The 27,817-nt window shown below is 37.5% G+C and overlaps 2 protein-coding genes and 1 long non-coding RNA gene across 7 annotated transcripts in view; 2 read left to right on the plus strand and 1 right to left on the minus strand.

Moving 5' to 3' along the window:
- The window catches only part of LOC123763058 (uncharacterized), a 307,648-nt gene extending 290,170 nt beyond the window's left edge, over positions 1–17,478 (plus strand). For 2 of the 3 annotated variants that reach the window (XM_045750117.2, XM_045750040.2), the window contains 8 exons: positions 1,789–4,250; positions 6,117–6,292; positions 6,989–7,116; positions 8,472–8,700; positions 12,121–12,248; positions 12,816–12,893; positions 13,121–13,291; positions 14,107–17,478. In XM_045750117.2, the coding sequence (XP_045606073.2) occupies positions 1,789–4,250; positions 6,117–6,292; positions 6,989–7,116; positions 8,472–8,700; positions 12,121–12,248; positions 12,816–12,893; positions 13,121–13,291; positions 14,107–14,241 (3,507 nt within the window). In that variant the 3' untranslated portion in view covers positions 14,242–17,478. The remainder of the gene's footprint in view (positions 1–1,788; positions 4,251–6,116; positions 6,293–6,988; positions 7,117–8,471; positions 8,701–12,120; positions 12,249–12,815; positions 12,894–13,120; positions 13,292–14,106) is intronic. The other variant, XM_045750206.2, reaches the window with a different exon arrangement.
- Positions 17,479–19,868: 2,390 nt separating this feature from the next.
- LOC138365319 (uncharacterized) lies at positions 19,869–27,609 on the minus strand. Of its 2 annotated transcripts, none has more exons than XR_011228782.1 (2): positions 27,487–27,609; positions 19,869–21,614 (listed from the first exon to the last, which is right to left on the minus strand). It is a non-coding gene; the product is annotated as an uncharacterized lncRNA (long non-coding RNA). The 2 variants fall into 2 exon arrangements; XR_011228783.1 differs by having other exon boundaries at positions 19,869–21,617; positions 27,487–27,600.
- The window catches only part of beta-Man (beta-mannosidase), a 39,742-nt gene continuing 32,491 nt past the window's right edge, over positions 20,567–27,817 (plus strand). The window contains exons 1-3 of one of the 2 annotated variants that reach the window (XM_045751174.2): positions 20,567–20,704; positions 22,053–22,123; positions 24,511–24,644. In XM_045751174.2, the coding sequence (XP_045607130.2) occupies positions 24,527–24,644 (118 nt within the window). In that variant the 5' untranslated portion in view covers positions 20,567–20,704; positions 22,053–22,123; positions 24,511–24,526. Of the gene's footprint in view, positions 20,705–22,052; positions 22,124–24,510; positions 24,645–26,766; positions 27,700–27,817 lie in introns of those variants that run through there. The other variant, XM_045751112.2, reaches the window with a different exon arrangement.

Consider the following 27,817-nt stretch of genomic DNA (forward strand, 5'->3'; position numbering starts at 1 on the left):
TGTTTTGCTAATTTATCTTGAATAATTATGGGATGTTAAGTGATGCAGTATCATTGGAATACTTCAGGATACAAAGGTCAGAGAACCACAGGCTCAGATTAGTAATATACTGTAGTATATTTCTAATTAGTAATATACTGTAGTATATATTATATATATATATATATAATGTCGTACCTAGTAGCCAGAACGCACTTCTCAGCCTACTATGCAAGGCCCGATTTGCCTAATAAGCCAAGTTTTCATGAATTAATATATTTTCTCTAATATTTTTCTAATGAAATGATAAATCTTCCCTTTTAATTATGTATGAGGTCAATTTTTTTTTATTGGAGTTAAAATTAATGTAGATATATGACCGAACCTAACCAACCCTACCTAACCTCACCTAACCTATCTTTATAGTTTAGGATAGGTTGGGTAGCCGAAAAAGTTAGGTTAGGTTAGGTAGGTTAGGTAGTCGAATAACAATTAATTCATGAAAACTTGGCTTATTAGGGAAATCGGGCCTTGCATAGTAGGCTGAGAAGTGAGTTCTGGCTACTAGGTACGACATATATATATATATATATATATATATATATATATATATATATATATATATATATATATATATATACAGTATATATATATATATATATATATATATATATATATATATATATGTCTATATGTATATATATATGTATATATATATATATGTATATATATATATATATGTATACAGAAGGAATTCCTTCTGAAGATGTATTTAATATACGAAAGTACTTAAGGAAATTCCTGTTTCATTTTCCTCCGTGGTCTGACATTGTCATAATATATAATATATAATACACACACACACACACACACACACACACACACACACACACACACACACACACACACACACACACACACACACACACACACACACACACACAGTTGTCGAAGGTTGAGAGGCGGGACCAAAGAGCCAGAGCTCAACCCCCGCAAACACAACTAGGTGAGTACAACTAGGCGAGTACACACACACACACACACACAAGAGTTTTTATATTCTTGTAAAGCCAATAGCCCACATAGTGTTTCAGGCAGGTCCTTAATCTTAATTTTTCCCCGGAATACGACCTGCCAAATTGTGTAACACCCATTCATTGCTGGGTGAACAGAGGCTACAGTTATGGATTAGCGGCCAGTAAATCCTCCCTGGCCAGGATACGAACCCAGGCCAAAGAGCTCGCGAAACACCAAACGAGTGTTTTATCACTGCGCCACGGGGACTGCACTGACTGCTTCGGCTAAGATGTTTATTTAAGATTGATTGTGCAGTCTGAAGTTAACTTTAACACTTTCCACTGGTTATAATAAATGAACTAAACTAAAACACTACTGGTTATTATACACCCTAAGCTCTTTAGACTGTACTCATTATACTAATCTTACTGTATATACTCTTAAAATTCATTATACTCCTAAACTCATTACACCACACTGTATCTTGAGATATGCTGGCCAATATGCTCACTCATTCACAAAGCTGTCTAACCTACACTTGAAACAGTCCAGTGAACAGACAGCCATTATGTTACTTGGCAACTTGGTCCATAAATCAACAACCATGTTTCCAAACCAGTATCCACCCAGGTTCCCCAAAATCCAAATTTCTCCAGTCTGTATCTATGTTTAACTTTGTAGCAGTGTCATTTGCCTAATGTTGCAAGTGTATATGTTTATATTTTGTTTAATTGCTAGTTCTTAAATTAATTTTTAATACTGTATGTAATTAATATTCTTTATTTTGTCCAGGACCGTGTGGAGCGCGTCCGACGGCCACTGTTGCCCTTCCCAGGGGCTGCTATCACTCTTCCAGCTACTAGCACCACGACACCTAAAACAAAGATCAGCCCTGCCTTTAATGTTAAATACACCACACCTACACCAAGGACTGCTGTTGATAACACATTTTCCGATGATGCCACAGATGATGATTATTATTACTATGATGATTTATATTATGATTATCAAGATTCAAATGGCACTGAAGAAGGTACTGTTGGTGATCTGGGGCCACTTGACCCACCTTCTCCATCAAGAATTTCTGGCACTCAGCCAGTATACCATAGTTCACAGTCCACCACTGCAAAACCATTTAGGTTTTCTTCATTATCAGATACTGATACAAACCCCACCCGACGACCGTTTGTTCCAGAAAGCCAAAATCGACCTGATAATGGAAATGGTTCTGGTGGTCGATACTCATCCTTGTCTGAACTCATTGCTAAACTAAAGGTTGAAGCTCAGGGTGACCCTGCTCCACCCATTACAAACAGCCTCTCCAACACTAGCAACAACAATCGTGATGCTCGTATTTTGACAGACAATTTTAAACCTACAACCATTACTACAGCCAATCCAGAACCCAGGAGAAATATTGAAGTCCGTATTACAAACTCAACTGAGAGTTCAGTTGTGGTAGCCTCTGTACAAACCTCTCACAGTGTGAGTGTTGGTGAAAACTTCCATCCTACTACTAATCAGCCACCTGTGTCTTCCTCTACTTATTTCTCTTTCATTATAACAACTACCCCACCTCCAGAAACTACTGAGCAGGTTCCAGAAACAACCACTCGTCGATCTCTTTCTGATATATACGAGACTGTAGATGTAGCTCCAGCAATCATTGCAGGCCCATCAACGGCACCATCAGCTGCAAGACCACCTAAACGACTGGATGATTTTCTGACCAATCAAAACAGTGATATAAGTGATGCAGAAAAGAATTTTGATGTGCTAGAAAGACCACTAGTAGCAACTCATACAGACGAAACAAGGCCTCGTATTGAGACTCTTTTTGATATTGAAATTAATACTAAAAATCAAACTGTAACGGCAACTGATGCAAAATTAGACACACTGTTTGATCTCAGCCGAGTAGAGGATATAGCATCCTTTTTGCCACCAGGGTATAAAACAGAGGAGGATCTTGTCAAGGATACAAGCACTATTTCTACTTCTACCCATTCAGTAACTACACCATCACCTAGTTCAGTAGGACACAATTTGGAAGATTTCTTTGAATTATCTCTAGTTAAAAATACTTCAGCATTCCTTCCTTCAGAGTACAATCCTGCAGAAAAGGACCTAGTTTCTACCACAGAGACAACCACTTCCACCACAGATTCATCTTTGTTTGATCTCTTTTCTGCTATTCAGACCACAACTGAAAAGTCTACGACAGAAGCTCAAAAGGATGATTTACTTAGCAATATTAAAATAGTAGATGTATCTTCATTCTTACCTTCTGGCTTCAAGCCATCAGATGAACCCTCGGGTGACATCACAACAAAGAAAACCCAAGATATACCAACTGCAGATATTTCTGAATTCATACCCTCAGGATATAGTTCAAAAGAACCTCGGTATGATACTTCAACAACTCTTCCTGAAGTAAAGTCCGTGGATTCCTCTGCCTTCTTGCCGTCAGGTTATACACCATCAGAGGCTCTTACAACTGAGAGCTCAACCAAGAAACTTCCTGAAGTAAAGACAGTAGTGGTAGATCCTGCCTTCTTGCCTCCAGGTTATACACCATCAGAGGCTCTTACAACTGAGAGCTCAACCAAGAAACTTCCTGAAGTAAAGACAGTAGTGGTAGATCCTGCCTTCTTGCCTCCAGGTTATACACCATCAGAAGAATCACCAATTGAAAAGTCAACCAAAAGAGCTCCTGAAATAAAGTCTGTTGATCCCTCTCTCTTCTTACCTCCAGGTTATACTCCATCAGAAGAAACATCACAGAAAAGTCCAATTATAGAAACTGTTGATATTTCTAAATTCTTGCCTCCTGGTTTTAAATTGTATGAGAAACCCGCTGAAGAGCTTGCTGCAGAGAAGATTCCTGTGGTAGAAACCAGTGATATATCAAAATTCTTGCCCCCAGGTTTTAAACTTGATAAACCCACAGAAGAGACCGCTACAGAGAAAAGTTCATTGGTGAAATCAGTTGACATTTCGAATTTGTTGCCGGCTGGATATACACTACCATCTGACAGTGTGTCGACAACTGAACAATCAACCACAAAAGAGCCCACAACGTCAACAACAACAACAACAACCACCACCACCACCACACCACCATCAAGCCCTAGAGGTTTAGTATTTCCTCGTCGTCCGAAACTTCCAGCCTACCTAACAACATCAAAGCCTGTGACATCAACAGCCTCTGGTCCACCACCACTAAAAGTCACATTCAAGAATTTATGGGAGAGGTTGGTTAAATTTGTTTCTGTTATCCTTTGAGTCATGAAAATAAGCAACAGTTAATTGTATGCTTTGTTATATTGACTATACTGTATTTCAGATTACAGGTGCTTATAAATTTACTTTATTTGTTATTATATATTAAAAAAACTTTTTCATAATGTTGCTTTACTAATAGATAGTTGGTATTGGTATATATTTTACAATATCTGAATTTAGTCATGGTATATTGAAGCAGAATTACTTATTTTTCTAGTCCCATAGTTCTATACATTATAGTGATTTGTATTGATCTGTGATGTGATGGGATACAGTGTTCCATCTATACATGTAACACTTCCATATGTACTGTATTGGGTTTTTCTTCACCTTCATTATTATTAATTATTATTATTATTATTATTACAACTATTTTATTCATACTATAGATAACACATTGGAGAAGTTAAAGCAGTTACATAGTGGGTACATCAATTGATGTATAAAGTTACAGACAACTTTTCATGCATAATTAAAAAAATAGTTTATTTTGATTTTAGATTTATTGCGATAACACTTCATAGATTTATTGGCAACACTTGATTTTAAATTTATTGGGATAGTTGGCTGTAATTTCTGGTAGAACATAATTTTTAATTAAATACTTACACATTTTGTTTCTGAGATTTGTTATAAAAGTTGTCTCTAAAATCATTTAACATTTTACATTTCATATAGTGAGGCAAGGTGTGAGAATAACTTTTCTGATAGTTTATATTTGGTCAAATTTACAACAGCAGGTAGTGCAAACTTTCACAGATATGTATAACAGTTTAAGCTGAACAATAGAAATATAAGAATCATAAGAATGTAGGAATCAAGGTAACTGCAGAAGTCTATTGAGCCATACGAGGCAGTTCCTATTTATAACCACCCAAGCTCATTCACATATATGTCTAACCTACGCTTGAAACAACCAAGGGATCCCACCTCTTATTATGTTACGTGGTAATTAGCTTCGCAAATCAACACCCATTACTGAACCACTATTAACCCAGGTCTTTCCTAAATCTAAACTTATCCAACATGATAGAGGTGTACAAGTGCATGAATGGGCATCACAAAGGGGGATATTAATAGGGTATTAATAGTATCAACACAAAATAGAACATAAAACAATGAGTATAAATTGGATAAGTTTCGATTTAGGAAAGACGTGGGTAAATATAGGTTCGGTAACATGGTTGTTGATTTGTGGAACCAATTACTGCCTAACGTAATAGAAGTAGGATATTGTACCTTGATTGTTTCATAATAAAAGTAGAATCCCTGAATTTAAACTTATCCAATTTGTATCCATTATTAAGCGTTTTATTTTACCTGAACTTATGTAGCACTTTATTTATTTTTTCCTTTTTGTACCCCCTTTTATCCATCTGTATACTTCTGTCATGTCCTTCCCTTACTCTTAAAGTAGAAATCTTCAGCAAATGCTTCAAGCTGTTCTACAAAAGATCTTAAATGTATGAAGGTCACTTCATACATTATATCAGGAGATTGCACTTAGTCATTGTGACTAAACCACACACCAGAAGATGAAGAAATGATGAAGTTTCGGTCCGCCATGGACCATTATCAAGTCGTATCTTGAAAATGTTCCAGGATGGACCAAAATATCATCGTTTCTTCATCTTCTGGTGTGTAGTTTGGTCATCATATCTTCAGACACATTATTGTGACTCATCATCTGCTCAAAGTTATCCATTCTATCCCACTCCGCTCCCCATCCCCTCAGTTGAAGGGAAACTTTCTACAGTAGAAAGATGTTAGAGTGCAGATAAATAAAACAAAAATCAAAGGTACATGAATAACAAAACTTATTTTTTTGCATCCAGCATAAGAACAACGACCGAGTTTACAGGCTGGAAGACAACTACACAGTCAACGCCAGTTGGTTTTGTTCCTAAAGCTCCAGAGACATCGTCTAGCAGCACATCGTCTACCACTACCACCACAACTACTACCACAACCACCTCTACTACCACAACCACTTCTCGGCCCACAACTCCTGGTATGAACCATCCTCAAAAGGACATTTGCAACTATAATTTAGATTTGTTGAGAAATAAGAATGAATATTTAAAGATTAATAACAAAAAGCTAAATACAATTATCAAAAGAAGTCACCAAGTTAGGGAGACTATGTAGCATCGCTAAATACACTGTTTGATGTGCAAAATGAGAGAGAACTAAACAACGGCCAGTGTTTCGGTAGAGATTGAAGAGAACTTCATCCAACACAAATAGTATATTTAAGTGAGATTAATGAATGAAAGGGGCAACTAATCTGGGCTGAAGTGAGAAAATTGGTTGAAAAGAAATATGGTTTCACTCATGCTGCCACTTGGTACTACTTGGCAGCATATTTGGTTAGAATTATTCTATTTATACTGTTTCTTTTACATAACTAAAGTAATATGTGGTATCTTAAGCAATGTAATATACCTGTACAATGTTAACCTGTTACAGTAAAATTATGCTTACTGGCCACAATTTATGGTCATTGATACACAGTATAATTTTTTTTAAATTATTTTCTTCATTCTTGATTCTTGTTCATTGTAGTAAATAGGATATTTCAGGCTTGTTGGGCATGTGTGAGATATATATATAGTAGGGACAGGCAAATTTTCACATCCACTAATACTGTAGTGTTAAGAAGTTTGTGTTAATGACGCTAGATAAAGAAACACTAATTCCTCAACAGGTGTGTGTGGAGCAAAGTGTCGCTTAGCTGCTACACTAAAAATAGTTGACGGGACTGAATGGCGTCCTGAGCTGGCCAACAGAGATACATTGGAGTGGCAAGAACTAGCTAACACAATAGAAATTGAGGTACAGTATTCTTATTTTATTTTTATTTTAAACATTGTGTTATAGGGTACAGTTAACAGTACCCAGCCAGTTTTCTAAGATATTTGAGTTCAAATCAGATTTAAAAATACAGTACAAATTAAGCCTTTATGGAACACACATGGTATATACAGAAAGCAGAGACATTTATCAGTAAGATGACTCCATACTAAGTTTTTAAATACAAAATTAACACATTAATCAAAATATGTAGATGGCTGGATTTAAAGTGCACAAAGCATCCAGCCAGGTATGAAGGTCTTACCTGGCTTACCTTATGTGGTATCATTTGTAAATCATCTTCACCAGTAGAAACATGTATAATATGATCTGTATTATACCAACCAGTCTTTCATGAGTATTGCGCCTTATTGCGCCTCCACATTGGTGAACACCGGCGTAGCTTACTGGCCGTCCACCAATATTGGGTATCCAAATGTTCTGTATTTTGATCCTTGAGAATAACCAAGTGTTAAAATCTCATATTAATATACAAAACAACATGGTGTGTTGGCAAGTGATGGTGGTGGTGTCAATTGATTTGGAGAGACTGTGGGCCCTCACTCAAATGAATCTCGCTATCAAATTCCTTCATGGTCCAAACAGTTTGTGTTCAGTTCAGATTTTGAAGCCATACAGCAAGATTGAACCTGCATGCTTGTACTATATTGTATGGCTTTAATATTTTCTCATAGATATATGTTCTTGTGATTTGGTTGTGCAAGTCACATTGTTTAACGAATCACAACTGTTTGTGAAGATTGCTCACTGAAGTTGTCGCTGAGAAACCCCCATATTTACAGCTGACCTAATATAAATGTAAACATTTGTACAGTGCATAAAATCTTTTAAGCAAAGTCAAATAAGACATAATACACAAAATCTACACAACAGTCAAAAAGGAATCATTACTTGCACCACATGTAAATACAGTACTTCTAGTCAATGCCCAAAGTAATTTGTGCTGAGTCCAAATCTTTAAAAAATATGTAAAAAAAAAAATTTAGGGTAATATTTATACACAATAATACCAAAACTATTTAGGCTAAATTTAAAGAATAGATGTGAAATTGTGCCCAACCCACTGTCATTCTATTCTTTCAAGCACCAGAGGTGTTTGGCTGGTGATGCACTAAATTGTTGTTAATTATCACATTATCTGAATAGCATTTTCCATTTTTATTAACAGGATACCCTGTAGCAAGGGTATCATTACGTTATAATGAAAGACGATTTTCAATGTTAAACTGTAATCTATACTTTGGCATAATGATAAAACTTTAAAGGCTTTTATAAAAATTAGACTTCAGTTAAATAATTATGAATTTCCTCTTCAGTTGGATTCGTTGTATCGTCGCAGTACACTTGCACCATGGTATGAGAGGGTTGAGATTGATGCTTTCAACCCTGGCTCAGTTCTGGTAGACTACATTCTGCACCTGACAGATATCGCGACCACCCTCGACACGACTGACCTTAAAGAGATACTCAACCAGGAGATGGCTGAGAATGAATATTTTTATCTTGGCAACTACACATTGGATCCCAAGGCAACAGACTTCATTGGTAAAGATACTATGGTTCATCTATTTTTGTTTATGTACCACAGTGAACTGTTTTAAAACATCTTCTCTAAACCAACAATATATGGTTTAACTTTAGCAAGATAATCCTGAAATTGTTTGACTTTTGTATTGATTAATAAAATGGTCAATATTGATGCATTGCAGCACAGTACTGAAATATTTGGAATGAATTAATCTCCTTATTGAGAGGAATAAGGAGATTAATTATTAATATAAATGTGACTAGTTTCTAGAATTTATAATAAATCATAGAAATATGACTTGGAGGTTAGTAGAGAGTTACTAGAGATGCACCCATATGACTCAAAACATGATGGTGTAGAGTTAACTTAGGGAACTCATTTAGTATTTAGTGTAAAGTTAGCTTAGGGAACTCCTTTAGTATTTAGTGAAGAGTTAGCTTAGGCAACTCTAGTATTTAGTGTAGAGTTATCTTAGGCATCTCCTTTAGTATTTAGAATAGAGTTAGCTTAGACATTTCCTTCAGTATTGCTTTAATCATGCATTCGAGGATTTGTGTACATAGTTACAGCACTACAGTAGGGGAAAGAGTTGGCATTGTGGGAAAGTCACTGAACATATTTAAAACAAATTTTGATGGTTTCATTTTGGCAGCAACAGCTCGCATGTGAGAGTTGACCATGCTGTACTAATAAACAACTCTGTGTTTACGCAGTGAAGGGCATAAAATCCTGCAGAACACAACTATGACCAGTGCTCAACTAGTTCTTTATAATATCAGCCACTTGAGGGACATACTTCACATTTTACAAAGTGCTTTCAAAAGATTCACTTTAAATGCAAACATTATCACAAGTAAATTTTATTTATTTATGTATATACAAGAAGGTACAATGAGTTGTGAGTAGTACATATGCTGGTGATTAAGTGATATATTCTTGCACAACCACTAACACGCATAGCATTTCAGGCAGACCCTTCAGCCAACAAATAATTGTAATAATAGGTACATTATACAGTAACAGAATTTGGGTTCACATAATTACTACCTTGGCATAAAGTGATAAAAAGGTATAGTGATGAAGTTACATGTCTAGAGTGTACTGTACTATACTAAGGTTCTACAGTCTTTGGCATAATATAATTAATTAATTTTCTTGTTATTATGCTGCTTCAGTGACGTTATTTTGTGAGTATCATATTAATAATATTTCAGTTTGTAATATATATCAAAACCTTTTGTCCGGATTTCAATCATTTTATAGATACAGTGTAATTATTTTTAAATCTTACTTTTTCTTTCTTTTTTTTCTCTCAACTTGACAGGATGGAAGTGGCATATTTGATCAGAATTGTGTTTATAATTATAGTACCATTATCCTGCACACTGCAGCAGTTGTTGCCATAGCTGGCAGCTCACCGTCACTCCTCACACCTCGACATTTGAGAAATTAAATTAAAAATTACAAGCAAAAGCAACTTAAGCAAAATTAGAGTACAAAAGCACATGTAATATTAATTAATGAGGCCATTTGTGCTTCTGTGCGCCAGTTTATTTTGTTAAACCATATCTACAATGGAGAATGCCTGTCTGTTTGTTCGAGGCGGGAGGCCAGGTGCCTGGGACTAGCATCACCAAACTTTGAAGGGTGATTGATCTGTGTCTGGGAAAAGACATAGACAGGTCAGAAAACCCCATGCCTTCCTTTTATATGAAATGGCAAATCATGCTAATTTCCAATCTCAATAAATCAAGTAATTTTCAGTGTTATTAAATAAGACTCCATCCTCAATACGATTACAGGGATGAACAGAAAGTGAAGAAGAGTAGAGAACGTGAAGGGTATGGAAGTTGGAGGATAAAGATGGTGGTAATGGGCAGGAAGGGTGGTGAAGAATAGGAAAGGTGTTGAAAGGAAAGATAGGTGCCAAATGAGAGAGATGGTGTGTAGTTAAGATGGCTGCAGTGATGAAGATAGCAAGTAGTGAAGATGGATACAGGGAAGGGAACTATAAGGAGAAAGTTACATTCAGGGCATTGTCTCCTGTAAACGAGGGTATAACCCAAGGGTTATACCCTTGGTATATTCATTTTACTTTCAAATAAAAAATTCAAATGTTTATTCAAGTAAAGTACATACATACAAGGGGTGATACAAATATTGATGAATTTATAGATAGAGCTAGTACATACAATGCCTAAAGCCACTATTACGCAAAGCGTTTCGGGCAGGAAAAACACTAAAGACTAAAACTTAATACTAATTGAGATTAAAGAATAAAATGTGTTAGAGAAAATATAAAAATAAAAAAGTGCGGGAACATGGCAGAAAAACAGCAAATATACAATTTGGTCAACAAACAGCATTATTTAAAAATAACAGACATGGGTTGACATTATAGGGGTAAGGTAGGTTACAGGGAGTTAATTAGGTAGTGCTTAGTTTTTATCTTAAACTGGTTGAGAAAGGTACAGTCTTTAACATGATTGGGAAGGTCAATCCACATTATGGGTCCCTTGATTTGTAGAGCATTTCTAGTTTGATTAAGTCGTACTCTTGGAATATCAAAAAGGTATTTGTTTCTGGTGTGCTGCTCATGGGTTCTGTTACAACCTTCAATGAAGCTTTTAAGGTCAGGATTGGCATTACAGTTCAGCGTTTTATGTATATATAATACACAAGAGAGGATGTGCAGTGACTTAATATCTAACATATTCAAAGATTTGAGTAGGGGTACCGAGTGATGTCTGGGGCCAGAGTTGGATATTGTCCTAATAGCAGCTTTGTGTTGAGTAATTAGAGGACGTAAATGATTTTGGGTAGTAGAACCCCAAGCACAAATACCATAGTTGAGATAAGGATAGATGAGGGAGTAATAGAGTGTCTACTTATAATGTATAATTTATACATTATAAATGTATAAATAATTTATACATTATCAGCCTATAATGTACTTAATGTTTCATGCAGAACAAAAGATCAGGTGCAATAATATTTTAGTACTGTACTGTATTGCTATTTTTTATGTATCAAAACATAAGCTGAATTCTTTATTATATAGAAACCTGTAGTTATAGTCAGTTTAGAAGCAATTATCTTTTATTAATTTTATTTACCATAGTTAATACAAATTGCATTGTTTGCTTTTAAATAATGCTTCATTTTAGTTCCCAGAATGATTGATTTATTAGCCTGATTATGTTATCCTCTGTACTCAACTTCACTTTATATTTCATCATATTTAAATATGAGTTGACCCCCATATTTAATGAGGTCAACTTGAGCTGACCTCAGCATGAAACACTTTTGCATATTAGTGGCTTTATTTATTTTACATTGTGTGCCCACACACATGCTTCACTGTATCATTTGAAATGAATTTTGCACTGATAAAAATAATTATTTCCTTACATTATTATGTACTTTTGTTATTACAGTTATGCATGAACGAGCACGTATCCTCCACGAAGAACAGGATGATTATCTGATTCCTCAGTGGCTCATTGCTGTTATTGTCATTGGACTCGCCTCTCTTCTCTTCATCCTTATATTTGGAATAACTGTGGTGAGTATATACTTCTTCACACAGTCTCGGTCAACTTGCACATACTAAAAGGAAGTGGAGGCATCATCTATGTATGTGACAGCCAAAGTACCGTACTGATTCTCTTAGCAGTATGTATTTTAGGCATTCTGTGGTACTGAAAAAAAAGAAGAAATCTGCATGTAGAACCTAAATTTGAATAGTAAAGACTACAGTAAATAGAATATTTAAAAATATACCTAACATAATATGGGAATCTGTTCTATGGTTCTTCATATTGCTGCTTAACTTACATTTTAATTTTAGATAATGAATGTAACCCTAGTTGATATCCTTCTTAGTCATGCATGCCAGGTCTTTTTTACTTCAATATATAATTCTTGCTCTTGCACATAACTTATTTCTTTGCATGGAATATATAATTTTATTATTTTTCTTATTTATACTTATAACTTTCAAAATTACTCAGAACTTCCGTTTTTCCACCTGGCTTTGATGTCCTTTACCAGTGTTGTAAACATTTATACACCACTACCACCACCTAATTCAAACTGTCTTGGTCACTATCTCTTGCATGTTCTTCGCCAGTATGTGAACCGCACGTGTTGCAACGTTATCAAGCCGAACAACGTTCCACTGACCGAAGAGATGCTCAACGACTGTCCTGTGGGTTATATTTTCAAATCATATATTTTGCCTGATTCATTCCTTGTCTAATTTCATCCATATCTTCCTTTATGTTAAAGACCAGTTCTTTTATCTTCTACATCTGACCTCCTGTACGTTTAACTATAAGCATCACTCTAAAAATGCAATTATCATTTACATTTTACTTAAAAGATGTATACATAGCAAGTGTTTAAGAATGTAACACATGGTCTTACTTTTTACAGCTTGTGAATCGGGCTCGTGTTAAGAAGCGGCATGATGTTCCTCTTACTGCTGAAATGCTCAATGAGCTCAATAAGGCTCACTTGGCAGGTGTTGACAATTATGCCATGGATGGACTGTATGACATGGATGCTATATGGAATGAGAAAATCAATGACAGAAGAGCAATGAAGGTATGACTTTTTCTTTATGAATCAATAAGTTTAGTTCAGTATTTAATCATAAAGAATAAATGACAATAACAAGTATTACATGCAAGAAAAAATCCAGTGTTAAATGTACAGTAATGAAAAATCTTTTTCTAATAGAGCCTCAGTAGCTCTGTCGTGTTCAGGTTCTAGTATAGCTAATCCATAGGATCATGTCAGGTCTCTGACACTCATCCTGACCTGTTAAGCATACTTTTGCATATTTAAAAACAAAATGCATTATATATACACATTCATTTTAAAATGTAAATATGAAGTTATTAAAACATCTAATGGAACATAACTTTGTACTTGGCTACTTAAAGGCCTAATTTTATCTTGTGAATTGCCTCACGAAACTCCTCAGAATTTCAGCCACTGAGCATTTTTATCTCATTTTTCTGATCCAGAAACAGTACTGATACAAGCACCACACACCTAAGCTAGACTCCTCATTTATAAACCATGATCATTTATTTATATTAATGTAGCATATTTTGTTCATATTTAGATTATCATCGTCCTCCTATCTGGTCTAAGCAGACTTCTGCTAGCAGACAGTTTTTCTATTCTAATTTCCAAGCAAACTCTGCACAAGTAGCACATCAAGTTATCTTTAGGGCCTGGATATGTTCATGACCATTGCCTACTGGCAGCTCCTCACTTCCAATCTTTAACACTATTTAACATCAGTTTAGCCTGTATACATTTTATATAACTCTTCTTATTCCTATATGATCTAATTAATCTTTGTGGCAGAAATTTATTTTACTCAAATTAAGCGGTATTATTTTTTCCAGCCACCATCCAGCCGTGGAAAAGGATACAATCCTAATTATAACATCAACATTTATGACTCTTGGCGTACTGACTGGTCTGGTCCCTATGGTTCCTCTGCTACATATGCTAAACGCCGTCCAGACACTAACTTCTGACATGAGGATTCTCAAGAGGAAGACATTGAGGACTTCTAGATTGGAGCACCTTCTGGAGTCCTGAGGCAGTATGTACCGATGATCTGAGAGTTGCTCTTGAGGCAACATATAACCCACAACTTGGTTAGTGATGACCAAGTGTTTGCTATTTGCTCTTTAGAACAATTGAGGCTGATCTTTCTGAGTCTCAAACTAATGAGTGACTGCTGGGTGTATCTACATAAATCCTTAGGACCCAGATCTCAGACAACATCGTACTGATGATGTTGACTGATGGCCTCCAGTAGGGCTTAAACACAACCTCTGTGCCTCCATTCAGGAAACATTTTTATACAGCTGTTAAGTTTAAAAAAGTCTATAATTTTTGATGACTTGTGGAGAGAGGATGATAGTCCTACTAAATCTAGCAAGCCTTGATTGATCGTGTTCACTGCTTTGACTATATACCATGGTTTACCTTCCTGATCTTGAAACTACATCATCCACATCTAGGTTATGATTGTGCATTTACAAATTTGTTGAAGCACAAATTAAAAAAAAATCCACTCAAGCTTTAATTCTCCAGCATTTTTCAAATTGTTCAAATTGTTGCTCTGTGCCTCTTAATAATTCGAAGAACTACTTCATCTCATTAAATAAACACTTTCCTGGTACAAATATTAAATTTTGTATAACCTGTCCTACCCTTGTTAAACTCCTGGCGAACACGGTCTTGTCTCCCTTTGAGATTCGGCTCTGTTGTATCTGCACTTTTTGAAGTGAAGAAGTTTTCAGTGGTTAACTTTCTATAAAAAAAAATAATTTGATAATAGGATTACCATTTATAAAAAAGTCCTTATAAATTTTCTAAAAAATGTGAATATTATGTAAATATAAACACTAATAACCATACAGTATTGTACACATCTGTATGACTGTACAGTACATTACTACAGAGCTGAAGTTTTTGTAGTAAATTCTTTATGGAATTTATAAAGGATCTAACTTTTAGCTTTACAGTCCTTTTAAATAAATGAAACAAATTACAAGAGCCTATAAAAATTGTACAGTATATATTAAATAGCGGGGTTTTATAAATTTTATATAAAATACAGTGCTACATTTGCAGGTTTTATTGAATGAGCTTTAATTTGTAATATTCTGTTAGATCGTATGTATATATACAAACCGCAATGTGGCCATTCCTGAAGCAATGAAATTCGAATTTCTCATAAAACAAACTGTTGTTGAACTGTGATACATTTTTAAACTAAGACAGTTTATTTTTTATTTAAGTCCATCCCTTCATTATGTAAAATACTATTCTTACCGGTAGACTAATGCTGCCAAGGACAGTTGCAATTTATATGTATAAATGTATACTAAAATAAATTTGTTAAGGCCTAGAATTGGCTTGGTTAATGCCATTTATGTTGTGGAAGCATGCAAGCCAGGTGTCATTATGAAGAGCTAATCAGTTAAGACAATGGTCACAAGTTCAGTCTTCACTGACCTATCTTGTTGTTATTGTAGAGCTACAAAACAGGTGCATTGTTTCATTATTACACTTCATTAAACATAAGTCTTGTGTTCCATTAAGTTCAGAATATTAGCAGATACATGTCTGCTAGGCAGACGAGACTAGATTTTGGTACTCCTATAGCATTTAGCCAAACACTTCATGTATAGATTACTAATAATATTTATAAATGTAAATTTTTATATTTAGTGGCATTCATTATTCATGTACTGAATGTTTGTGTAAATGTGGCAAGATGTATGATGATAACTGTCTGTGGTTACTCATTATTTAAGACAGTGAATGTTGGCAAGTGAACAGAACGGCTCCACAATATTTGACCTGTTTTGGTGAACCTGTGGACCAGCTCTTATTGCTCTCTTGTATATAATATAATGCTATAATGCCTCTCTATGATGTGATATGGATAAGTCAAAACTGTTGCATATATTATAAATTTATATTTTATTAAAAAAAGGAAAGGATTTTTCACCTAATCAACAACTATTTATAATAAACACTTAAAATTTAAAAATATTGTTTTATAATTTCTATTTAATATTATACTGTTAATAAAGTACAGTGAGGCTCCAAAAATCAACAAAGAAGTACATATCCCTAAATAATAGAGTAATCAAAATTTACTGTACATTATCCATAGTCTGGCACTCAGTGTTCTGTTTGTAACCATGTACTCACCTAGTTGTGCTTGCGGGGGTTGAGCTCTGGCTCTTTGGTCCCACCTCTCAACTGTCAATCAACTGGTCTCAACTGTCAATCAACAGTGTGTTTTGTCACTTATGTGTGCTCATACGCCAACTCTTGACCCATTTCCAGAAGTGCTCAAGCAACCACTTGGACTGGTCAGTAGAGCAACAGCCCTGCTTCTTGCAGGGTTGGTGTTCAATTTCCAGTGGTCTATGTGATTACAGTAATAAAAAAGATTGTTGTGGGGGTAAAGCACTCAGCATTATAATTTATATCCGAGCATCTTGTCTGGGGCTAGTAAGAAAGCTTCATTTTGGACAAAGCCAGCATCCTATACCTCTGGTCTTTTCAATTATTTTTCATTTTTGATCTTATGTTAAAATAATTGACACCCTGTATTTTCAGAATGTCTAGTCTGTTTAGACTAGACATGTCTAGTCTGAGTGGATGTGTGAATGTATTGCTGAATCCTGTCAGTCTTACAGAAATTTTGTATTTACTTGCATGAAATACTCTCTTGTTTTAAGAGCATCAGCAAACAGGATATCATCTATCGGTAATTAAATCTTCACTTTCAGCTATGTAATAATGTAATATGTTGAATATATGTCATAAATGTACTTTTAGGCTACTAACTGGATAATTTAGTTGGCATATTTTTCCATCAATAGTATGACAAATCCTTCATTATCTTAGTTAATTATTCAGGGTATTTAACATGTAGATAGTATTTATACTATATATTTTTTATGTATAAGTTACAAAATATCTAAATTTTATTTTCTGAAATAGATGCATTTAACTAACATGAAAAATACACACTGTCCTTTTTGTATATTGTGGTGATAATCCAAAGACCTAAAATCCATCACCTGGCTGATATTTTTTGGTTGCCTCTCAGAGCTTTTCATTTCTGTAGGACTGATAGTCTGTACATTTGTAATATAGCTGGTTTATACATTTTGTACTGCCTGTCAAATGGGTAGTTTCATGGGGCCAAGGTTTCTTAATAAAACACTTATTATCTTTAATGTTTTTGATTATCCTTGAAAACTTGCTGATTTACACTTGAAAGATCAAACTTAAACTCTACAACCCTGATTTTCCTGCTACTGAATGTCTTAATATGATGATTTCCAATCTATATGTCTCCTGTAAGATCTACTTATTAAATACTTTATTATGCTAAAAGAATATTTTCTTACATTTATAAATAAATAAATGTTTATTCAGGTAAGGTACATACATACAAGAGATTTGACAAAAATTTATAGATTTATAGATAGAGCTAGTACATACAATGCCTAAAGCCACTATTACGCAAAGCGTTTCGGGCAGGATTTATGTGGACTATCTCTCTCTAGCTTCAACCCATGTACTCTCATTCTGTTGTTGTTCAAAGTAAACATTTCCTTTTCCACCATGTCATTTCCATAAAATATTTTCTCTTGTGTCTCCACTCACTCCTTTCTGGGGAAAGCTATCTTCATGCAAATGGGTCACATCGGACATGGGAGTTTTGTTTTTTCCTACTGGGGACATGAGCCAAAACCTGGCCCCCCCCCCCCCCCCTTCACAGAGGCACAGAGAGCTAGTGAGAATCTGCCATTACATAGTGAGCCAACAAGAAGTTACAGCCTCGCTCCTGTGCCAGGTAAGTTCACAACGGGCTCATCATAGACCGTGCTACTTTGAACTTCTTGTTCAGAGTAGCTGAATCTAAAACAACAACAACATGCCATTACACCGGGAAAGCATCCAGAAAGTCTCTGAGACTTTACAGATATCTTGATGGTTAACAAAGACTAAAACCTCAAAATTGCCAAACTACTCTACAAACAATTCACTCAGAACAGGAGAAACATTCAAAATTAGCGTGAAACATAATACCGAATACCACCACTAGGCAGCCTAGTTTCCTCATGCAGTCATATTGATTGTCAGTCCTTTTGCTGGTGTCTTGTGGGACACCTACTTTGGATATTTTAAACGTGGTAAGCCCTCCATGCTCCAGGCTAAATGCTGGCCATCTTTGGACTAGTTCTGTAAGGGTCATTTGCTTGGTACTCTGTTATTATTTATTTTTATAAATATAAATATGATTAGAATAGAATATAAAATCTAACACACACACACACACAGACGGTTGGAACAAGTTAGGTGAGAAGGTGGTGGAGGCCAAAACCGTCAGTAGTTTCAAAGCGTTATATGACAAAGAGTGCTGGGTAGACGGGACACCACGAGCGTAGCTCTCATCCTGTAACTATACTTAGGTAATTACACACACACACACACACACACACATATATTGTGTGTGTGTGTGTCACAACTGTATGCACAATTGAGAGGCGGGACCAAAGAGTCGGAGCTCAACCCCCCCACAAGCACAAATAGGTGAGTACACACACACACACACTCACAAAAGAAGGTACATTGGGTTTATGGGAGTACATAGCATTGATGTTTTTACATTCTTGCAAAGCCACTAACACGTATAGTATTTCGTGCAGGTCCTTAATCTAACATAATTTTAAGTAATTTGTAGCAAAAATTTGAAGAATATTAATAAGTACAGTGTAAGAAAATTTGAAGAATATTAATTGGTACAGTAAGAAAATTTGAAGAATATTAATTGGTACAGTAAGAAAATTTGAAGAATATTAATTGGTACAGTAAGAAAATTTGAAGAATATTAATAGGTACATTGTAGTAAAATTTGAGGATTATCAACAGGTACATTGTAGCATAATTTGAGGATTATTAATAGGTACATTGTAGTAAAATCTGCATTCAACATAACAATTATGATATTAGTTGATAGCAATGATTACAGGGGTGAAGTTGCATGACTTTGGTACATATATTGGGGGAGTGGGTAACAATACAATACAATACAATTTTATTTAGGTAAGGTACATACATACAATAAATATTTACAAGGATTGTTTAACTTATAGGTATAGCTAGTACATACAATGCCTAAAGCCACTATTACGCAAAGCGTTTCGGGCATAACACGAGATACAGTGCGAGTATGAAGCGCTAGGTAGGAAAATATGAGGATGTAATTAGGTACAGTACTTTCCGAGGAGAGCCCTATCGGCTTCCTGAAGTTATCAAATTGATGTGCCATATTAGTTTGGTTCCATCAGTCCTTGGAGAGAGTTCCTACCAGGGGGCCCCGAGCCAGAACCTGGCCTCCCCAGAGAGCCACAGGAAGCAATGGCCATATAAACTCTCCACATTTAGAGTTTGTCATGTCTGCCATCAACCAGGGATACCACCAGAAAGGTAGGTGAACCACTATAAACTCACTCACGATTATACTGTGTAAAACGATTATACTGGTTACAATTGTAACCTACGTCTGAACAGAGCCAAAGAACTCCTCCCATTAGAAAATAATGAAACAAGCAACACGTCAAGTTCAAGTACGTTTATTGAGACAAGAAAATACATCTCAAAGGGATAAAGTAGCTTAGGCTATTTCTACCCCCCCTCTAATCAGTTTAGTTAGTTTAGTTCATTTATTATGCACCCCATACCCATCTTGTGGGCGGTAGTGGAAAGGGTTACAGAGGCACATAATGGGCTCAGGGACTGAACCCCACAATTCATTTAGCTAAGCAAGTTACAATCTTGATGAGCTAGTTACAAAATTCAATATAAGTCATCACATCAACAATGGGTTCGAGATCGACCTCAAGTACGGGTTCTAAATTAAGCAACTGACATATGTGGAGAGCTAGTGTCAAAATTTATATGTTTGTCCTGCACACCGTCCCCCATCCAGTGGGCAGCGGTGGATAGGTTACAATCACTTAGTTACTACCTACAGTTAGCAAACTGGGGATATTTGGCTAAAATTTCTGGTAGCAGATCATTTTGAATGAAATATTGACACATCGCTGGAACATTGGTTATAGAATTGTCTCTAAATTCACGTATCTTTTCGCACTCCATCACATAGTGACGGAGGGTCCCCTCTAATCAGCAACACGTAATCCAACTAGTGCGCCCGCTTGTTAGTGTCTCACCCTCCCCCTGACAGGGGTAGACAGGGACCCTGCTCAGGCGCGCAGACCTCACCACCCTTGTTTAGTTCGTCGACTGATATGCCAGGTGTCGGAAGTCCTCTCTGGCCTCAAGTTTGTATCTGGCTTTGCATTTGTGACTTTGCCGGCTGTGTTGTGGCCAAATGTTCCTACAAGTCTACTGGGCTGCATGTGCCTATAGGCTTCCTTCCCTAGCTGCTCGGTAAGTACTTCCCTTGCGATTCAGGGTTATTTTCTCTGGGTTATTCGGGTCTCACTCCTGTTTGAGGCCTTAATCGCTTGGTGTTGTTCTCGCTCTTGGGGTTCGCTGGGGGGTGTTGGGTTCCCATCTTGCCCTGGGTAGCAGGTGGGCTTGTTCTGGGTGGGGCGCGCTGCGGCCGGCGCTGCTTGCATTTGCAGCAAGTTTTACTTGCAGCAAGGTTTACTTGCTACACATTCTTCTTGATACTAGATGCAGTTTGCATGAAGGGTTTGTCCTCGATAACTACACCAGTACAGATGTTTGGAGACGCGTTTATGTTGAGGATAAGAGTTTCAAAAGTGCTTGTTGCGTTGTGCTGTAGATAGAGGAGAGACGACAAGAGGTGTATCTTAGAGGGAGACTGGCCGCACCGAAGGGCGGTATGTTGTGTTTATGGCGTCAGGAGATCCTTGGTGTTGCGACGGGGCAGTTGTTTTCTGTGGTTAGCTGTTGTGGCGCCGGGTTTAAGTGTGGCACGGGTATTGATTCTTGCATTCAGCGGCGGCCAAGGTTTCTCTCTGGGGACCGGTTAGTCTGTGTGTGGGGGTAGAAATAGCCTAAGCTACTCTATCCCTTTGAGGTGTATTTTTTTCTTGTCTCGATAAACATACTTGAACTTGTTGCTTCGAGGTTCTTTTTGTTTATTTTTAGCGCATTCTTGCTGTCTTAGCGGAGGTCTGCCTAGCTTCCCATTAGGTTCACCTAGGATGTGTTTGATAGTGCTCCTTTGTTGCCCCGAGGTTTAACGGCGACGCCGATTGCCAGTTTGCCTACAGCAGACAGGGCTTACCGGCTTAGCTGGCCCCAGGGCCTGGGCTTCCCGAAGGGGTTACGTACCCCTACAGGTCCTGGAAATCGGGATTCTGTCGATCTGCTGAAAGAAGCAGAGCTGCATCAATGCTATGTACTCTCATAAACCCAATGTATGTAAATCCTGAGCCCATTATGTGCCTCTGTAACCCTTTCCACTATATCTTGCTCTGGTTCAGCTATATCTTGTTCTGGTTAGGCCCCATTTAGATTATGCAGTTCAGTTTTGGTCGCCGTATTATAGATTGGATAAGCCAAATCGATAAGCCACTAGCACGCATAGCTTTGCTATGCGTGCTAGTGGCTTTACAAGAATGTAAAATCTTCATTGCTATGTACTATAATAATAATAATAATAATAATAATAATAATAATAAATAAAATATTATCATTTACTCTCTTAACCCCCAATGTACCTTCTTGTATATAAATAAATAACGTAACCTAACCTAACCAATCCTATTATGACCAAAAATAAAGTAATGTTTTCTTTGCACAGGTGAGAGTTCCACTTGGCTGATATATAAAGCGACTCTCAGTGTGCAGGCGTCACTCTCCGCTCGGCCTCAGGTAGGTCTGGGGCTCCTCCCTCCATCACAGTGTAAACATCACATTATTGTCGCCATTTTGGGCGGCAATCGTCCTCGCCAAATCTAAATTTGTTAAACATAGCCCAAAGAGCCTTACTTTTAACCCAATTATAACATAGATCTTGTACCTCATTAATAATGACCAATCTGTGCCAGCATAGGGTTATGCTCAGGGCTTGGTACTAAGCTGTTATCTTGTACAACTAGCAGCCCGTGTGGGTTAGCCATCTGTTGCTCACACACGACGAGCGCCTTCAGTTTATGTTGGACCCTTAGACTGATTTGATTGTAGCCGCCGGAGGCGGCTAGTTTATTGTGCACCCCATACTCATTCTGTGAGCTGTAGCGCAAAAAAGCATTACAGAGGGCACAAAAGGTCTTTATCAGACCTCATCTTAGATTATTACATAAACAATTTCATCTATACTTCACACCTTATAGTTACATGTCAGCTAATTACAGGGAATGTTCTATTTCAAGAGCTATATATTTACAGTAAGTTATTATACATTAATGGTAGGTCTTATCGCTACTACATAATTGTTTGGCCAATTGAGATATTAGTCATTGGGGAGCTGCTGTTTATTATTAATCTTCATAATACACTACTTGTTTCTTAATCTCATATGTCGTTTGTCTACTGAAAGCGAAATATGGATACAGTGCAAGGATTTCAGGTATTTTATCCTTGGTAATAAGATAGGTTGCCATATCATACAGAGTGAGCTTAGATTTATCTCTAAATGGCTAAATTTTACTACAATCCAAGATATAGTGTTCGAGTGTGTGTCCCTGTCTTTGTCCACACACTTTACTTCATCTAGATCCCTATACAAGCCGAACTGCCAGAGATACTTGTAGCCAAGTCTTATACGAGCTGTGACAACATCTGTTAGTCTACTTACTTCGTTACTTGCCCCATACACATGTTTTACTTCACACATTTCATTGTAATGAACAATGAACCTGCTAGTTCCATTTTGCACTGTTCTACTTTCCTCATATCCATCCAGGAGTTCTCATCTAATGACACTTTTAAGGGACCTATTTGATAACTCAAGATTCCGATCAATACTGTATTTACTGCAGCCTTAGCAAGGACGTCAACTTTGTCATGTTCCTGCAGGCCAATGTGAGAAGGAATCCACAACATTTTTATATTTACCCTCTTGCTAAGTATTCTTTATCTATTTCTGGCTTCTGAGACAGCACGTTATTCTCTGATAGACTATCATGCACCAGCTTTAGTCCTGCAAAATGGCAAAGGTATTGATAGACTGGAAAAAATGTAAAATGAAGCACTCGGAATTATACTTGGCTGTCCTATAACTACCAAAGTTCTTAATATGCGGAAAGAATTAAATATACTTAGCATTCGAGATAGAATATTTGAAATCAATCTTATGATGGGACTAAAGCGTGATAACAAAAACAACATTGTGTCAGTTGAACTGTACTAAAACACATACGAAATGGAACCAGCGAGTCTAAATGGAATCAAAGAACAGCCACTCATATTAAAATGATGGGACTGCACGATGTATACACAGATGAAAGATGTAGTTCTTTTGTTGTACCTTTTGACATCCTGACCCCTGCATACCCAACCAAGAAACTAATCACAAACAATCCTCATGCTCAGCTTGCTGCTAAATTAAGCACCATAGAACACATTCACAATATACAAGCTGGAAACAACATAACACAGACCATATACACTGACGGATCACTCAATACAGCTACAGGGAGGGCAGGAAGTGCTGTTATTGCTCATTATCACGATGGCAGCACAATTCAAAGGAATATAAGAATTAGTATCCTTAGACTGTTACACTCCTCCGGAGGTTATTTTATCTGGAGGTTACACTCGTTTCCAGTATACACACTGGAGTGCATCACCAGCCCTTAGTGAGGCCTGGTGGTGCAGCCCTCAGTATGAGGCTTGGTTTGTCCACACATCCTGTGAGTGGACACACCGCCATAGCAGCATGTACAACACTTCCCAATAGGAAGAAAACTCGCTGGGTTATTCATCCTGTCACTTGTACCCAGACACAGCTGGGACTTGCTTAACTGTCTCAAGTGAACAGCTTCTCAAACAAGATTAACATGTGTCAACCCTTAAAAGCTTACGTTATCTTGCGGGTGTAAAATGGGGGAATCTTTTTAAGAACAGTATCTATATTTGACAAATAGTGTTTTCCTAACTCAAACAATGTGGGGTTTATTATTCTACACACATTTCTAGTGTCTCTCAGGTGTTCACATTCTCTCAGGTAGTGGTCAAGGCGGTGTCCGTCACTCTCACCGCAGATTCTGCATCTCCTCTGCTCAGTTGTTTAGGCTAAAAATGTGTTTTTTCCTCAGGGAGACAATAGGGAAGATGATGGCTGGGAGCTGGTTGGGAAGAGTGGTGGTGTGCGCCAGCTTGTGGTCACGTGTGGCCGCTCACACCACCTTCGCAGCCAATACTTCCTGGGCCCTCTCCAACCCCAACAGTAGTAAGCTACAGTTCTATTGCAAACGTAAACTATGACAAGCATGCTAATTGAGTGTGTATATATTTCGCTGCTCAGAATTAACAGTAGGCCCAATGAAGCGGAACTAGTTTCGGAACTGTTAAATAATAGTATAATAATAATAATAATAATAATAATAATTTTATTTAGGTAAGGTACATACATAAAGAGATTTTACAAAGTTTGTTGGCTTATCTTGTTATTATTATCTTGTTCGCTATACATAAATGCCAAGTGTATGCCTTAACATCTGAAGATACTCCATGTCACATTATTAAACATTTCCGTATTTATTGAGGCTTCTGTCGGCAAGGCTGCAAGCCTAGCTATTAATTGTCGAGGAGGACATTCTCATCGTCTGGGTGACAGAATGGTTTAGTGTCCCAAAATGGGTACAGTTACATTGTACCCATATAAAATGTAATTTACATTGAGCTAGTTCATTGTCATACTTATCTGCCTATCATGCACCTAGCTCATCCTGTGAGCAAACGTGGATACTTCGCCATGCTTTCTAGCATGGCAATTCAAAATATTAATTTTGAATTGCTAAAAAAGTAGCTCAGAATTCCTGTTTTCCTGGTAATTCCATTACATAGTGATGCAATGGCTTTGCTGACAGTCTACATTTGGTCACGTCTACATCATCAGGTGACACAAGCTCCAAGAGATGCGTAATGCACACAGAATCAGAAACAATATTTATAACTTATACAAACTGTTATAATCATGGCTGGAGTGAACAGGTGTAGAGCAGTGTAAAGCAAGCTTATTTTTTGAGACAATAACAATTAGCTCACACTGTGTTTGGTGATATGGTTGGTAGAATAGTGTGCAGCACTAATCTATGGTGAGAAAATCAGGATGAGCCATCAGGAGGATTCGAACCCGTTCACTTGGTACTCCCAAGCTAGTCTGGTTGACTTTATTCGATGATCTATATACAAATGGTTCTTTTCACATGTAATATGATAGATGTAATAGCTATTGTATCTATCACCTTGTCGCCGAGCTATTATCCTCAAGCTGCTTATAGGTAGTCCAAGGTTATGGTCAACTTTTTGGCTAGCCAGGTACCACGAGGAAGAATAAATGGACTCTGTTACCATCATTAGTCATTTGTGTGTGTATTCATACATAAGCATGTTACCGGAATTTACCAGAGGACCACTAACACTCCATTGGCCTCGATGAGGACAGTAAGCCGGCTGATTATCGAAAGTCCCCCTATTTGCTTTTGTTCTTTTCCAGGTATATTTTAAAACTCGGCACAGTTTTGGATTTTACGGCTTCAGCGGGTAGGCAGTTCCATGGGTTTTCACCCTTGTGGGTGAAAAAGCATCTCTTGTTCTCAGTCCTACATTGTGGCTTGTTGAGATGAAACTGTTGCTCGTTGTGTTACATCTGACATTCTGAAGAAAATATCAGAATCAACATCCTCTAATTTGTTCAGTATTTTAAGTTTCAATGAGATCCGCCCTGTCATGCCTGGTTTGTATTGTTGTTAGCCCTGTGGCCTTCAAGCCTTCCTGATAGGAGAGATGACTCGGCTTTAGAATGACTTTTGTTGCCCGGTGTTACACCTTCTCCAGAGTAGCTATGTCCTTCTGAAAATGAGGTCTCCATGCTTGGATACAGTAATCAAAATGGGGGCGCACCAGAGATTTATACAGTTGAACTTCTTTTTCTGATAATTGAAAGTACTCTTGATTATCCCAAGAGTTTGGTTAGCTTTTTTGACTGCTGCACGCACCTGTTGTGCAACTTTTAATAAGTGGCGGATCTTGACTCCAAGGACCTTTTCTTCATCAATCTACTGTAATGTAATACCATTAATTTAGTAGTCTTGGCGTGGGTTGTTATGCCCCACATGCAGGGTCTTGCATTTGTCGATATTAAAAAGCATTTGCCAGTCTTCTGACCTTTGGAGTTCATGTAGATCTCTTTGTAAGGCTTCAATAACATTATCATTTGATCAGATCTACTTCAGCAGGAAGTGCAAACTCCCCGAGATGCTTTCCCCCAGGAACTCCGTGTGGAGCGAGGTACTTACAGTTATCAATGATAAGCTTATCTGTCTGCCAGCGAGTGTCTGTGTATAACGACAGTGGTGTTAAACATGTGTGTGCTGCTCCCTGGAGGTCTCACAACAACTGTAGCAAGAGCGAGGCAACCTCAAGTCTGTGTGTGTGGTGGAGTGGGGCAAGACAGGGCTGGACGTGATTACGATTTACAAGTGAACTCGGCTTTAGAGTTCATCCGCCTTCTTCATCCGCCTGGCAGTCAAGAGAAGTGATGCTCTCAGAGACACCTGGCGCTGGGTGGGCCTGGTTCCTGGAGACGGTGGACAGTGTCCCTCTTTATCATCACCTACACTAGACCCCTTTAGTCCACCAACCACTACCACTGTCTATACCCCCAACACCTCGCCATTTACACGTCACAATCCGCTGTCACTCACTACAACTACTTGTACCTCTTATCACTTGCCACTACACTACCTGCGCACTATATCACTTATCACTAGAACCATCTACGATGCTAACATACGACTAGCACCATAATCACACCATTAACACTACCAGTACAGTACTCGTATCACCTGAACACCACAAGTACCACACACGCAACTAGCACCACCTGCACTTTCTCAACACTAATATATATATATATATTTATATATATTTATATATGTATACACATATATACACACACGCTCCACTAGCAAAACTTGATATCGTCACACCACCACCACCTAGACTCCACACATAGCAACAGTGTTACACCGCCCTTCCCTTCCCCCCATGGAAACCTCAACACCTGCCTGACTAAATGGCTCCCAACCCACTGAACCGGGAGCAGGAGGCGAGGCGGGAGGGGCCGTGGTGGCGGGTGTACAGCCCGTCCTTGGTGTGTCTGGGGCTCATGTGTGGCGCCACAGTCTACCTCGCCTATGACGCCTTCACCTCCACCCACCCCCGCCCGTTGCCCATCATCTTCCTCAACTCCAATTGGTCTCTCTCCTCCACCAACCACTGTAAGTCCCGCCCACCTTCTCCCGGGCAGTATAGTTACATTAACTGCATGTGGGAGTTTTCTTGAATCAACATATAAAAGTCCCTGTGATTGTGTAGTACATTTATACGTTACTACAT

Source organism: Procambarus clarkii, chromosome 1, assembly GCF_040958095.1.
Source record: "Procambarus clarkii isolate CNS0578487 chromosome 1, FALCON_Pclarkii_2.0, whole genome shotgun sequence".
In the NCBI taxonomy this organism is placed as follows: Eukaryota; Metazoa; Arthropoda; class Malacostraca; order Decapoda; family Cambaridae; genus Procambarus; species Procambarus clarkii.